At 31.5% G+C, this 15,376-nt stretch overlaps 1 protein-coding gene across 1 annotated transcript; it reads left to right on the top strand.

Annotated features, from left to right (window-relative positions):
* Window positions 1-9,500: 9,500 nt before the first annotated feature.
* Window positions 9,501-12,124, top strand: LOC112290026 (protein PHLOEM PROTEIN 2-LIKE A10). Its single transcript, XM_024535910.3, has 2 exons — window positions 9,501-9,759; window positions 9,937-12,124. Exon 2 carries the CDS (start codon window positions 10,141-10,143, stop codon window positions 11,854-11,856), a length of 1,716 nt encoding a protein of 571 aa, XP_024391678.1. The 5' UTR covers window positions 9,501-9,759; window positions 9,937-10,140; the 3' UTR covers window positions 11,857-12,124.
* Window positions 12,125-15,376: the final 3,252 nt, after the last annotated feature.

The raw sequence follows: 15,376 nt of genomic DNA on the forward strand, positions 1-15,376 counted from the left end.
CGAAGAGACATTAGACTCAAGGCGGCGCCGAAATAAGCTGGAATATCTTGTTCATTGGCGCGAATATGATGATAGTGAACGCACATGGGAGCCATCCAGGAATCTAGCAAATGCATCAGCTAAAGTCAAAGTTTTTCATCAACGACATCCATCAAAACCAAGATGAAAATCTCTCTTATAAAAGAGACAAGATTGAGGCAAGATAACATTCAATTTCCTATCCTTATTTGTAACTTCTTTGCATTTGTGATGGTAATTAGATGAAGAGCCAACAACCAGCGGATTCAACTCAAGAACTTTCGTTTGCTGACCTGCCGGACGAGACATTACGATTATCACAACCTTCAAGACAACACAATCGAGATGAAGATCTTCAAGAACGACATCTTCTTCCTCGAATAGATTGTGAGATACAACGCGTTTGGTATCACGATTTGGGAAGGGACTCCCGATGTTTGGTGATTTTGCTAGAGGTAGGAACAACTCTTGATGGTGTTCCAAATATTCTATTCGAAGGAAGTTACGAAGGCCTCAACAATGATCAAATAACTAGGTGGTCTTCCCGCCCTGGTATGGGACACTACCGATGGTTGAGAGGCCCTATCAATCATCTTCAAAGAGAACAGAGATCAGAGTATGTGGCCAATACAATTCGTCGCATCATAGATTTCCTCAACATATGATGACCGCTCCTCGTGGAACTCGTCTCTAGAAAGGGGGGTAATGTCACGGCCATAATCATGTAAGCTAATAATTACATATAGAAATAGGTAGAAGTAAGTAAAAGTAGATAAAAGTAAGTTAATTCTATAATATTTAATATAGAAGCTTCCTAGAAACTTCCTAGACACTGCTTTGACTTCATAGGTGTCTTTAATTGACTTTTTGGATTAGAAACGTGGTCAACAAGTTGGCCATGTGCCACACATGTTGTTAACTTGAAGATCAAGCTAACTATGTGGCCCACACGTAGAAAAACTTGCCTTGTAAGTCAAGGCATGTGTCCTACAAAGTCAACACATATTGGAGGTCCTATAGAACGTCGCCACGTAGCCCCTAGTTAGATAGTATATATAGAGACAAGAGTGAAGGCTTCTTCACTCTTGTCAACTCCTTTCTTGCTTCTAGTCTAGTTTCAAGGGTCTCTAGTTTTCTTGTCTTTTGGCAATAGCCATTCCAGTTTCTCTTTCAATATATATATTTGTTTATTTACCTCTCTTTGAGTGAAGGCTGACTTGTCTGAATTGTTTTTCATCGAGTTCTTATCCTTGACAATAGCTTAGAATTATATTCTTTTGGTTGAATTACTTTTTCATAGAATTAGAGTAGATACAATAGACTTAGATTGAAGGAGAAAGAGACATCTCAAAGTGATGCTCCAACTATTAATTTGTCTAGATTTGTGCCACAACATCTTAGATATTTTAGATCCAAAGAAAGTATGGAATATATTGAGTAATATCTTCCAAATCAATACAAATTTAGATACTCTGATGGTATTAAACAAATAGAAGCATTTGTAAATGATAGAACAACAAGATATATCAACATTCATACAACATATGAACATCCTTTGAAACCTAAAATCAATAAAATAAGAACCATAAAAAGAGATAATAATACATTCTTTACTCAATCGTCTCTCTTGCCATTTTAAAAAATTAGTATTATAAATATTCTTTAAAAAGATATTTCTACTTCTATAAAAAAAATTAAAATTATATGCATATGATAGAAATTAATATTGTATTATAACAGTTGGAAGAAACCATAGATATAGCTTTCATCATGAAGATAAGAAACTTATACAATCAACATTATTATGGATGTCATGAACAGTGAAAAACTTCATTGAAAATGCTATAGAATCACTAAACGTCCATTGGACTTCATTCCTCATACAGAGGAGGCTCATCAAGGTAATCTCATATACCACTCATATATAAGAGGTGTAGTAAATCTACCCATACATTGTATTTTTGTAGAGCACTAGAGCCTTTGTGATATCAACTAAATCTGCCAAGAGTCTTTTATCATTTACAAGATAATCATAAAAGCTCTCTAATATCAACCAATCTTCAAATAAATTTGACAAAAAAATACATTGGTGAGCATTACTTATTAAAAGATTCTATAGATTTACTTGGTGATGAAACCATATTAGATGCTTTAGAATTGCTAGCAATTATAGAAGTTAAAGGAAAAAATAGATAATAGATACTAATACATTCAAAGACTTTTTTGGAGATTACTCAACCTTTAACAATGTAGACAAGTCACAAAGCACATCAATGACATCAATAAGTAGACAAAGTCATATAATTGTTATTCAAGGCATAGTTGACTTATCCTTACCAAATGAAGAAATAAAAACCTTAAAAGATGTTTGCTATGTTTAGTAGAACATACTCTTAAGTCTCATGATATAGAATTATTTTCAAACAAATTACCTACCCTTTGGCACAAACGATTAGGACATATAAATACTAAAAGTTTAGTTGCTATAAGCTATAAAGAACTAGTCATTGGACTATCTAAATTTATAATTAATAATACTATATACTCAATTTGATATTAAAGAAAATAATCTTATAGTAGAATTTCCAAAAAATTCCAAAGTTGTACTACAATTTCTCTAGCCCTAGTATAAAAAGATGTATATGGTCTTTTATTGATTAGATCTCTAGGACACTCCTATTATTACATTCTATTCACAAATGACTTTAGTCATTGATCATGGATCTACTTCATGGCAATGAAGAATGAATCTTTTGATAAATTTAGATAATTTTATGTCATGATTGAGAAACATACACTATATAAAATCCTATGTCTTAGATCTAATAGAGAAGTAGAATTCATCTCTCATAAATTCAATTAATATCTAAAAGTCAATAACATCTTAAGGCAACTTAGCACTACAAAGACACCACAACAAAATAGAGTATCAAAAAGAAAGAATCACATAATCCTCAATAAAATTCAAGTAATGTTGATTGAGACAGAGTTCTTAAATTCTTATAGATAGAAGCAACAAGGACTATAGTTCAAATTATCAATGTAACTTCTACAAGGACTACTAATAGCATCATATCTGATGAGGTATTTTTTGGTATCAAACCTAATTTGACAAAATTACATGTATTTGGATGCTTGTATAACATTGCTTGTAATGAAATAAAAATAAAAAAATTAGATCCATGATCATAAGTAGGATAATATATGGCATTAGATTCAAAGTTAAAGGTGTACCGCATTTATCTATCTAGACTTTGTAAGATACAAGTGATTCAAGTTGTAGTCTTTGATGCAATTAAGTTCTTGAATATTAGTAAATTAGAGATAACAATCACCAATGATTTGGTTGAGGCCTTGTATCCAAATTTCTCCTCATGTAACAACTCTACTAGTAACTCAGATTGCAATGAATTCAATGAAATTGTACAAATTAGACCATTAATAAGACAATCAACCTTGGCAATAAAACAATCATTAGATCTTTCAACCATACTATCTTCTGAAGGTGAAATTCAAACATCTATATAGGCTCTACACTTTAAAAGTCATCCTTATCCTATACAATCTACTATTAAACCTTTTTAAATAAATTATCTCTCATTTATAACATCAATATAACCTATAAGTTATTTCACTTACTTATTTTGAATATATCAGCCATCTTATTCTACAATCAATGAACAATCTCCAACCAATTTTAAGCTAAGTGACTTAATACTTAATAACATCAAAGCATTGCAAATATCTGATATAATCAATGATTCTTCTTCATATGTCAATGATTTTGAAGATATTGATAATTTTCTTGCTGCCATATCCAATCAAAAAAGACAAAAAAATGTTGCTCCAATTCTCTTTGTCTTATTTAAAGGTGCCTATCAATATACTACTAAAAGATCCAACTAGCTATAAGATTATTTTTGCGGTTTATTTAACCTCTCTGCAGAACCAAGTTCCTATCAAAAGATTGTTATTGACCTTGGAAGGCAAGAAGCAATGATCAAAGAAATTTAAAAGCTGAAATCATTTCCATACGAGCAGGTATATTTATGATATAGAGAAACTATGCTCAAGACATTATTAAGCAATATAGACTGAAAGGGTACCAAACTGATATTATACCTATAATAGAATGCCTTAAATTAACTTCAAAAATGCATGACGATATAGTAGACTCTTCATATTATAGAAGCATGTTTAAAAAATTAATACAACCTAATCATATTTGACTAGATCTATCTTACTCAATCGATATTATAAGCAAGTTTATACAATGACTATGTGTATGTCATCTTATAGCAACTAAATGCATCATCCATGAAATTTCAAGAACATCACATTATCAAATTTTCTATACTAATATCTATGATTATTCAATAATAAGCTTTATAGATACTAATCAAGCAGGGGACCTAGGAGAAGAGATGTTGATAGTGGATTTCATGTTTAAATTAGGAAGAAATTTTATTACTTAGATGTCTAAGAAGTATGCCACTAAGGCCCTCTTCTTATCCAAAATAGAATATATGGACTTCTCAGTAACATTTCATGAATCTACATGGCTGGAAAAATTAACACATGATTTTGGCCTCACTATATCCAAACATGTTATCACAATTGTAACAATGAAAGAAGCATCAAGATAGCCACTAATCCTAATATCAATCTTTAAACAAAACATATCTCTATATACCATCTCTTCATTGAAGAAAAAATTGACAATAGAAAAATTTGACTAAAATATGTATCTTCCTTAAATCAAGAAGTTGATATATTTATCAAGTCTTTGGAATGTGGTCTATTTGAAAAAAATTGAACTAAATTTAATATTATTTCATTAGCTACATCTCAGTTACTAACTTCATTTACATGAAATCAACAATTCATATCTTCAACACTTCCTAAATCTTAAGCTGCTCTTTCAATCTTTAAATCTAATAACAAAATCCATCTTCTTTTCTCTTCTAAATCAAACTCATAATATTATGCGTCAATCATTCCATTATATTTAGGAGTTATAGAAAAAAGAACATAGCTATCTAATTCTTCTATATTCACTAAATTAGGTCTACTCTCTTCAACTTCAATTTTTCAATGCCTCCATTCTTCAGTCACTTTTATTATTACTGTGAGGCCAAATTTCACCACTTAATGAAACCTATGCCATACAACAAGTCCAAGAAGTGGAATTAGAGAGCTCCCAATTGTATAATTATTAGACTAATTTAAATCTTTATATTAAAAATTCAATTAATTTTAGGCCTTCTAAGTAATGGTTACCAACATTAAATTAACATGTTAAATGAAATTTACTTTGTAAATACAATAAAAATAATTAACTAAGTTATTACTATTAATTGATCATAAAAATAAAAACTTAAGTTTGAATTAAAAGCTAGATTAAAAGTTAAGTTAAAAAAAATTAAAGTTAAAAATTAAGATTAAAAGATTAAGTTAAAAATTAAAATTAAAATGTTAAGTTAAAAGTTAATTTAAAAGTAAATATTAAAGATTAAGTAAAAATTTAAAATTAAAAGTTTAGTTTAAAAGTTAAAGTTAAAAGTTAAAGTGAGAATATTAAAGGTTAAAAGTTAAACTTAAAATATATTAGCCAAAAAGTGAAATGTGGAGCTTATAAGTCACTGTAGTAAAAATAAAGTGAGAGAGGTGAAAGCGAAGGTACCTTGACAACACATAAGGATTGAAGGCAGCGACCCCCTTCCACTCCAAAATTTGCCAAAATTTGTAATTGGCTTCAATTTGAATGATTCTTAGCTTTTTGCAAGGCTGACTTGAAGACGCTTTTGATCCAACAATCTTCATTGCAATCTAATGATCCAGTCGTGAGAATTCCTCCTTTGAAGTTGAATGATCCAAACTGCCATGGTGACCAACTCTCTTCACTTAGAAATTCACTAAAAATTCAGATTGTCTTCAAATTCAACAAAACTTATGCCTTTTAGAGTTTAGCTTATAAAGCTTGATTCCCACAAAATTTCAAATAAATCCAATCACCAGGCATTGAGAAATGCCTTTCCAAACTCGATTGATTCAAACTGCAAAGGCAGTCGACTCCCTCAAACTCAAAAATTCACTAAAAATTCTTTCTTACTCCAAATCAAGCAAGTCTTATCTTGTTGGAAAGCTAACAACAAAAGCTACAACTACTCAGAATCTCACATTGAAACAACAGAAATTGAGTGACTGATTGAAGAAAATCCGAGGCCCTTGAAACCCTTGGGGTATTTGAAAGGCCGATGAAATATCTACCTCAATGAAACATTTTTTAAAACTTAATGACCATCCTTCACAATGCAAAATCCATACCTACACAATCACAAGGTTCACAATGAGAATTAAAATCTAAATAAAATTATGATTAGGGTTTTGGCCAAATTTTGGTATGGCTCCACCCTTCACCCAAAAGAGGAGAGAGAGAGAGAGGGCTTGGAAAACCAAACCTCTCTTATACAATTGAGTGGAGGCTGGTAGAAGAGTGGTTACATCTTCACCCTTGATTTTTAAGATCTCTAATCTAGATATATGGACTTCACTCATCCAAGAGTCAATCTCGTTACCAAGGATGATGGCTCTAGTAAGTAGTCAAGGAAGCATTTTTTTTGTAAATCTAACTTCACTATTGTGTTCAAAACACCTTTTTAAGCTAAGATTGAGTACTCACATGCCTCAATCCATGCTCAATTATAATTTTCACGGAAGTTTTTACTTATAAGGATCTTGGAAATTTTTGTGAAATTCTTCAAAATGAGAATTTCATTGCTTTTCTTGTATTTTGAAGGAGAGGTTGCTGATCTTGTTTTCTTCACTCCACGAGGTAAATCCGGTACCACCATTGCATTAAAAGGACTCCCATTAAGTAGAAGAACCACCATGCCGCTTAAATTTATCGAATTTGGAAGAAAATCCAAAATTATCATTGCTAACTCCTCTAAATCTTTTAGAGAATTATAATTCCAACTCCTAAATCATGTGAATGATTATAGATGCCTTCATAGGCTTTTAGTCAACTCTTATAGTAATGACTAACAACCTCTAAATTATTAAACTACCTAAGTTGCTATTCTAATTTTCTAACTCTTATCACTTTAATTCTAATTAACATAATTCAAGGAATTAGGCCATAATTTATACCATCAAGGATTGTAATCCTAAAAATTCTATAAAACTAAATTCCACTTATATAAATCCTAATCTAACATATTTAATTATCATAAAATAGAAAAATAATAAAAATTTAAATTTTAGAGTATAATTAAGAGCTCACAATTACTTATAGTAATTAAAATATATTATTATTGATTTTTGGCTCCTGAAGTAATTGTCGCAATATCACTCTCTACTTGATCTTTAAAAGCAATCCAATCATATAATTTTTTGTATCCTTGACTTGCTACAAACTCTCTTATAAAACATCTTCCTTTGTAACAAAAATCCTTACCTCTTTCTCCACCTCATTCACTACCTCTAATTTGGAAAGAGTATTTTTTTAGTAAAAATCCCACATGAATCATCTTTGTATTTCAAAGTTTCAAAATGGAACTAACTTCAAGATAAATCAATTTTAAGCAACTCTTCATACAATGAGACCTTTAAAAAAAATATATCTTAAACATGATGAAATGCCTCCTCTCTTGGTCGACTACCCCACAAAAAACTCTTGTGAAGAATCATCCTCTCTTAGTGGACTATCCAAGAGTAATTCTTATGTAAAACTTAATACATTGAAGAAGAATACACTCTCGTGGAAATTTGCCACCGCCTTCTTTCCTAATTGAGGATCTTATCATCGACACTTACCACAAAAACAAACTTACAATAATAATACAACAAAAAAAAAAAAAAAAAAAAAAAAAATGAAAGAAGTGTTACATGAAGAACCTTCAGATTTACCCTCAGTGCTTAACAAAGGTTCAATCTCACTTTTACTTGTTGTGTATATGTTTGAGGATATGGTTGCAAAAGTAACCACCATCATCTAACAAAAGATGTTGTAAATAGTATACCTTACCATTTGTAAGAGAACACTAGTCATCGCCAGCAACAAAAATAAAAACACAAATTTCATGGTTTTCATTTTTCCAAATGTCTACTTCGTTTTAGATTTTACAATCTTAGCCGCATAATTGTCATTTTGATATCCTCCATCATAGATGATTTTGCAATAAAAGAGGGTGTTGGAACATGAATGTTCCAATATCATGAATTGTATGTTTCTCTGTACTTATATGAGTACTACTTGATGCTCACATATGTGTCTTTTGTATCTCAATAAATGATATCTTTATGTTATGATCTTTCGATTGAATTATTTCTTTAGTAACTTTGTCAAAACTAAATTTTACAAATGTTCTTACTGAAAGAAGTGTGATGACTTTTTCAAATTTGTGAAACTTGACTTTTGGAGCTTGGGCAATCATCTGCATCCCACTTTTAGATCACTAAATAAAACGCCTTGCACAATTAGATGAACTTTACACTTCAAGCTTAAATTAGGTTCTAAAACATCAATATAAAATAATTTTCCTCATGCACTATATTAAGTTTTTTTCAATGAATAATTGTATCTTCCTTATCATATTAAGATAAAATATAGAGTGTCAATTTTAAGAATAGAATATAATACTGAGTTTCAGTTAATCACATTACTGTCATTGATATTGTCTGTGCATAATATCCATTCGTTTTAAGGAATTTTTTTACAACAACACATAGTTTTAAAAATATTATAATCTTTTTTGTTTGAAATCCAGATTATGTTTCATCTACGAAGTCAATATTACACAATCTTTATAACTAGAAACGATAAATTTAAACTGTTCTCATTCATGTTACTTGCTACAATTACACACGAATCATTGATTTTTTAGTTTCCTAATTTTCTCATCGTAGATTAAACATCGACAGTTAGCTTATAACCGAGTCTTTAATTTCATTGAGAATTAGTACATTTTATATCTTAGTATGCAATACATTTGTGTACTGTGTGTTGGAGTACTGAACAGATGAAACAATAGCAATAACACACACAATTTCCTTTTTCTCAATTTTCACAATTGTGTGACACATACATTGTTGTTTATAGTATCTTGTTAGTACTATAATTATTGTGGATAAGCTCTTCAATGGTGCTAGGATGATCCACAAACACAGGCACAAAAAGTTCACGTCCAATTTAAGCTTATCCAAAACCATAAAAGAGAGGAGCCTAGTTCAGGGGAATGCGCCTGGGATCCAGCAACAAGCCGATGCATCTCTCTTGTATCCTTTTCCATCCATATTATTTCATCCACGAAGCGCATCCCCATATACATTCATTCGCCGCATCGACTAGTAAATGCGGTGGAGATCATCCATGAGTACCACATTTGTTCACACCTAACATCATTCATCAAATTTTATTCATCCAGCAGATTAGACTTACCTCTCTCACCGGCTTGTTCTAGGGTTTCACTGTTGGATTCCATAGCCAAGGAGCTGCTCTCGCTGCGTGGATTTTCGCTGCTGAGCACGGAAGGATCTCTTCGGAGCATGGATGATGCGTGCCATAACTTTCTTTCTCTGAACCAATTTCTTTTTCAGTTTTACTAAGGTGAATTCGAGTCAGTAATCGAGGTCGAGGAAGTGTTTCTGCGGCCAGGCGGGTGCGCAGTTTGGGATGACGTCTCATGAAAGTTTCGAGAGTTGTAGCAGCGGGATTGAGTGTCAAGAGATGCTATCATGGTTAGAGTTCTTTTGGACCTTGGGTTGTGCTAGTTTGCTTTCGGTTTGACGTGAATTAGATGACTACCTTGCTGTGCATGTGAAGCAAGCCGTTCTTGAGGGTTGTGGATGGTTTTGTTGTTTGAGCGTGGCGAAAGATTGTAAGGTTATGCGTTGTTTTTGGTTTTTTATTGATAGGTAGCTGGCTGTGAGAAGCGAGCTGTAGAGGCTGAGGATGAGAGATGTAAGCGAGCAGGGAAATTGCCGGAAGGACTAACAGGGAAGTGGGTACGTGGAAGCGAAAAGAAACATTGGTTGTGCGGAGTGGTGAATTGCGTTGGAGGAGTCATGTTCCAGGGAATGTAACGTGTAGAATTGGTGGAGGAGCTCGTGGAGAGGACAATGTTTCAAATTTCTCGTCGCAGTAGGAACATCCTTCTTGCATGTGGTGCTGTAGCAGCAGGCGGCTATATGACCTATCGTATATATCACCCTCGAAAAAAGCTTCGCATCGTTCTTTTCTTACAGTCTTTCTCATCTCTCCTTGAAGCTCTTTCTCAAGGGAGCAGCACGTTTGCTGCGGTTTTGAGCGATCTACACAGGTTTCTGGTTTCCGAAGAAGACGAGGTGCCTCAAACTCTGAAGCAGCTTTTAAAAGTCGCTGCATCACGTGAGGCGCAGGAGAGTATCACCGCTCTCTCGGCTGCAGTCAGTCGTGGTCTTCTCTCCACACTTATCAGTAGTGCGCCTGTTGCCGTGAGCCTTAAACACGAGGTACAACCTCGAAGGCTACATCGTCCTCAGAGCACATTAACCAGTCCAAGTGGGCGTGGGGTTTCAGAGGAAACTAAAAGTGTTATTAAGTGGGATGGCAAAGGTACTGTTACTTCACAAGGAGAGTCTGGAGCTGCTTCTACCTCTTTCGATGACAGGACTTTATCACCAGGAGAATGCAACGAAAATGCGGAGGAAATTTCGATAGAGTGCGAGGAAGAGTTATATGACCACGCTTGGACCAATGCTGGAAACGTGTTTGACGCTGCGAAAACGCAGGTTGATTCATCAATAGTGAAGGGCGTGAAGGAGACTTTGCAAGAAGAGGCAGGTATTAGTCCCAACTTCAGCGATAATGAAGTAGAGACTCGTTCTAGTAAACGGAGTGGCAAAGAAGATATAGTAGACAGGCTTATTCAGAAACTTTTTTCTGAATCTGGGAAGAGCTTCGTATCGATCGTGGTGGCATCTGCGTCTCGAAGTTTCGTGGCTTCGGTTGTGGAGCAATTCAACGCTTTTAATAATTTGCCAGGCAACGAGGGGATTGGAAGTGGAGATGGGCTTGTCAAGGGTTTACTTGAATTTGCAAACAGCCCTAATGGCAAACCACTGTTGACAGACTGGATCCAGACCTTTGTTGGAACTGCTGTATCTGTATACCTGGATCGGACAAAAGATATTAATGCCTTCGATGAATTCGCGGCTACTTTGGCGAAACCGGAACATCAAGGTCCTATCACTGAACTTTTGACCACTATTTGTAATGTGTCGACTGGTAATTTTGTGCGCACTTCGCATGAAATCTTAACATCGGATCCCAGTAGCTCAAAACATAACGCGGGTGACAAGGTATCGGTTTCGTATCCACAGCTTGGTGACAGGTCTCACGAAAACGAAGACTCGGAAGTGTTCTATGATACGGGAGAGCAAGAACTAATATCTCCAAGCCACTCTTTGGTTAAATGGAAAGGAAAGTCCGTTGGTAGAACGAGAGAAACATTTTCGCCAAATTACATCGAACACATCTCAAAAGTGATTGCTGTTCCTAGCAATCGAGAGTTGATTCTGAACATTGTGGGAACTATGACTTCCTCTGGTGTCCGGACAATGATTGATGTTTCTTTGGACAAGGTTTCAGCTATCCTGAGTGGAAAAGACAAAGAGCAAGATTTGAAGGATCAAGATCACGAGATGCCCGGAAGGTTAGGGGTAGGCGAGAAGCTGCAGGTTGTTGGGGATGTGACGAAGGCCGCAATTGACAAAGCAATGGTGCTTATGACGATGTGTTATGCAGTTTGCCTGCACTCTGTTGTGGGCGGCGTTAGAATGATCAAGCCTTTATAGGTTCAGCTGGAATAATTGTTTTGTACAAAAATCATTTACTTTATTGATAGCCACCTCAATTGTAAATTTCCATGCCTTCTTTATTTGAGGCATGCTTCTCTTAAACTTCAGGTAGACTTCAAGCTCTTAGCTGTGTAAGTTGTATTGCTCTTATGATCGGACTAGGATATCGCTCATTAAACTTCGTTTCTAAAACCATTGGATTCTACTGAGGGAAATTTAATTTTACTTGGAAAGCAATGTCATAGAGAGGCTCATTTCATAATGACCACATATCATAGGTATGAATTTGTGTGTCTGTACATTCTCATTGTAATCGTCCAATTTACAATGGCAGGGTGCACTACAGGAGTTTTATCTCTCGTCCATTATCAATTTTAATGAGTCGTAACATTTTTTAAACCATTTACTTTATTCAAAATCAGCTTGAAAATCTTATAAATAATGGTTGAGGTGTTTTTGTATGAGTCATACAATTTCCACACACATGTACAGTACATAATGCTATTTTCAGAAACGATAACTTCAGTTCAGTACATTACGATGTATTTGTAAGTGTTCAAATACCCATGATTTTGTATAGACACACTCAAATGTAAACGTATTTGTAGTATAAAAGTAATAGAAATTTGAAATGCATTGTTACAATGAGTATTGGGGAAAATTTAGCATCTAATACAGTGTATGTATATAGTGTGTGTGTAAATATATATATATATATATATATTCATTCATTTGTTTGAAATTAATTATTTTGAGATATTATATCTTCAAATTGATTGTACTCTTTTGTGCACATTTATTGTATAATACATGAAATACAAGTTTGATTGTTTAAAAGAAAAAAAATTAGTCTAACTTGTAAATTATGTACATTACATTTTAAACTAATGATATTATTAATAATAGAATAATAAAAATATTTCACTAGGTCTATAAAAAACACAATGGTGTATTTTATTGTATTAGATAAAAAAAAATAATTAAAAATGCTTACACTAATAAATAAAAATTGAATTATTAGTCTATAACTAAATTCTTTGTCATTTCAAATTGATGAAATTCATGTGCTTTCTTTAATCCTAATAATATAAGTACAATATTAGTTTAAATTTTTAAACAAGGATATGGGCATGTTTGCAATACACTATAACATATAATAATACAACAATTCTAATACGACATTTTATTTAAAGGAAAACATTTGTGTCTCATGCAAGTAAAGTTTTTTGATGAAGATTTTATTAGTTTTGTCTTTGGAATCAAAAAATAATAAAGTTGATATTATTCTACAAGTTGTAAGATAGTGTATTTCAAACAATACAAATACAATTGATCAAGTGCTAATCAAATTAGGAAAGTAGTAAAGAGGATTTAGTCACACATAACTATTTGAATAAGCAACATGACACTCTTAATTTATGTTCTTAAATCAAGTTATAACTTAATGTAGTTTTAAGTATCATAAACAATGGACCATAAAAGTTTTTGGTAAAAATAAGCACTTCCAATAAAAAAATTACTCAATAGATAAATAAAAAATGTCTTGTAACTAAATTTGAATTTAAATTTAATACATGAAGAAGTAATAAAAATAAAATAAAATAAAATAAAACTTGTGAAGTTCTTTAGATAAATTTTAATATCTAAGAATTATTCTAAAAAATAAATAATAAAATCACATAAAATCACATAAAATACAATTAATACATATTAAATAAATCTTATTTATTTTTAAAATCATCTTAATAATATATTTATCTAAAATCATTTAAACATCTATTTCAATCATATATATGTATAATTTTGATTAAAGGCGTCTAAGAATGAATTTCTTTAGACCAAATCTTTGATTTTATAATAAAACGTTTTAACTAATCTCTACACAAAATCACATATTTTTTAAAAACCTTAGTTTAGATCTAATACATTATTTTACAATAAAGAATATATAAAATAATAGATCTTACAATTAAGATGTTTTAGCTTAGATCTAAGTGACTTAGATCATGAATTGTTAAAGATAGAATTGGTTCTAATCTTAAACCAAGTCAATATGACATAAGAAAGATATAGCAAGAAAATTGCTAGATTCTTTTATTTTATTTTCTTTACATAATTTTTTATTTTTGTTTTTGTTGTTGTTGTTTTTATTTTTTTATTTTTATTTTTTTGGTCTATTGTGTATTCTTTACACAACCACTAGGAATAATAGAAGTAGAGACTTTAATAGCCAATTCTTTTTTATATTTTTTATAAAATTTAAATATAATAAGTTTAAATAAGTGATATTAATCAAAATATTATGTATACAATTGGTGATGCATGGATATACTATTATAAGTTTAAAGGGCATAAAAAATTGGACTAATATTAATAAATATCTTCATATTAAGAATTAGAATAATACTTTTTGCAAATCCATGAATACAACTTCATGCTATTGATTAAAGCAAACAATCTACAAAGGGTGAAAAAGCTCTTATTTCTGTATGCAATTAAGAGATTAGTAAGTTCTCAAAGAAAACATGTTGTACAAAACACACATAATATATTTCTTATAAAGATGAAAAATCATATTTAAAAAAGAATAAAACATGAGTAATTTCAACAACAAAGTATAATTGTCTATACTAGTTTTCTTTGCAAGCGATAGCATATCTTGCCGATTCTTACAAATTTTTCTAAATAATAAGCTTAATGAGCTTAAAGATTATTATCTTCAACACTCCCTTCTACTTGGAAAATTATGCACTTATATTATAGTAAATAGCATACATCTATTATAGATTTTCAAGTGCATTATCTTAATCTAAAATAATAATGATAATAATAATTATTGATAATTTGATATGAATACTATAGATCAACCTCAAAGAAAAGTACAATTTACACAACAACTTATTTCTGTCCATTTTCGTTATTATTGTTTTTATTATATTTGGAGAACTAACTTAAAATATATAAACATACTATTTTTTAAAAGAATATATAATGCCCCAAATAAATAACCATTTGCACAATTCTTGCAATTAGACTTGTGGTGCATACATACAATGCTTGTAAAAACACTAAGTTTGATAACACAAGCAAACAAATGTTGCTTAATGCACTAATAATGATCACTTTTAAAAGCAATGCATTATAGAATACAATGTGTACAACACTCTTATGCAAATGCATGTAAATATGTTAATTTCATACTGTGAATTTTTTGAAGTAAATTTATGTTAAGAATGCCATTTCTATGCTTAAAAAACTCCTCCTACATGCAAATTCTTTATGAGATTCTTGGAGTCTCAAGAAACACCTCACTAAAAATATGTCTAAGTGAATTAGTTATTTTAGCTATTGAAAATGCTTGTTTATCTTTCTAAGGATGTATTTTTGACTAATTATTTTATTATATATATAAATATGAGTTTTGGTTCTTCTGTAATTTTGTTAGAAATATTTACTTATGCAAAAGAATTTCAAAATGAAATCCTTAAACATGTTTTTTTTTTTTTTTTTTTTTTTT

The sequence above is a fragment of the Physcomitrium patens genome, chromosome 1 (assembly GCF_059467195.1).
Source record: "Physcomitrium patens ecotype Gransden chromosome 1, ASM5946719v1, whole genome shotgun sequence".
NCBI lineage: Eukaryota > Viridiplantae > Streptophyta > Bryopsida > Funariales > Funariaceae > Physcomitrium > Physcomitrium patens.

What these genes read in the sequence shown, in the direction of transcription:
- LOC112290026 (XM_024535910.3), top strand. Translation starts at nt 10,141, where the DNA reads ATGTTTCAAATTTCTCGTCGCAGTAGGAACATCCTTCTTGCATGTGGT.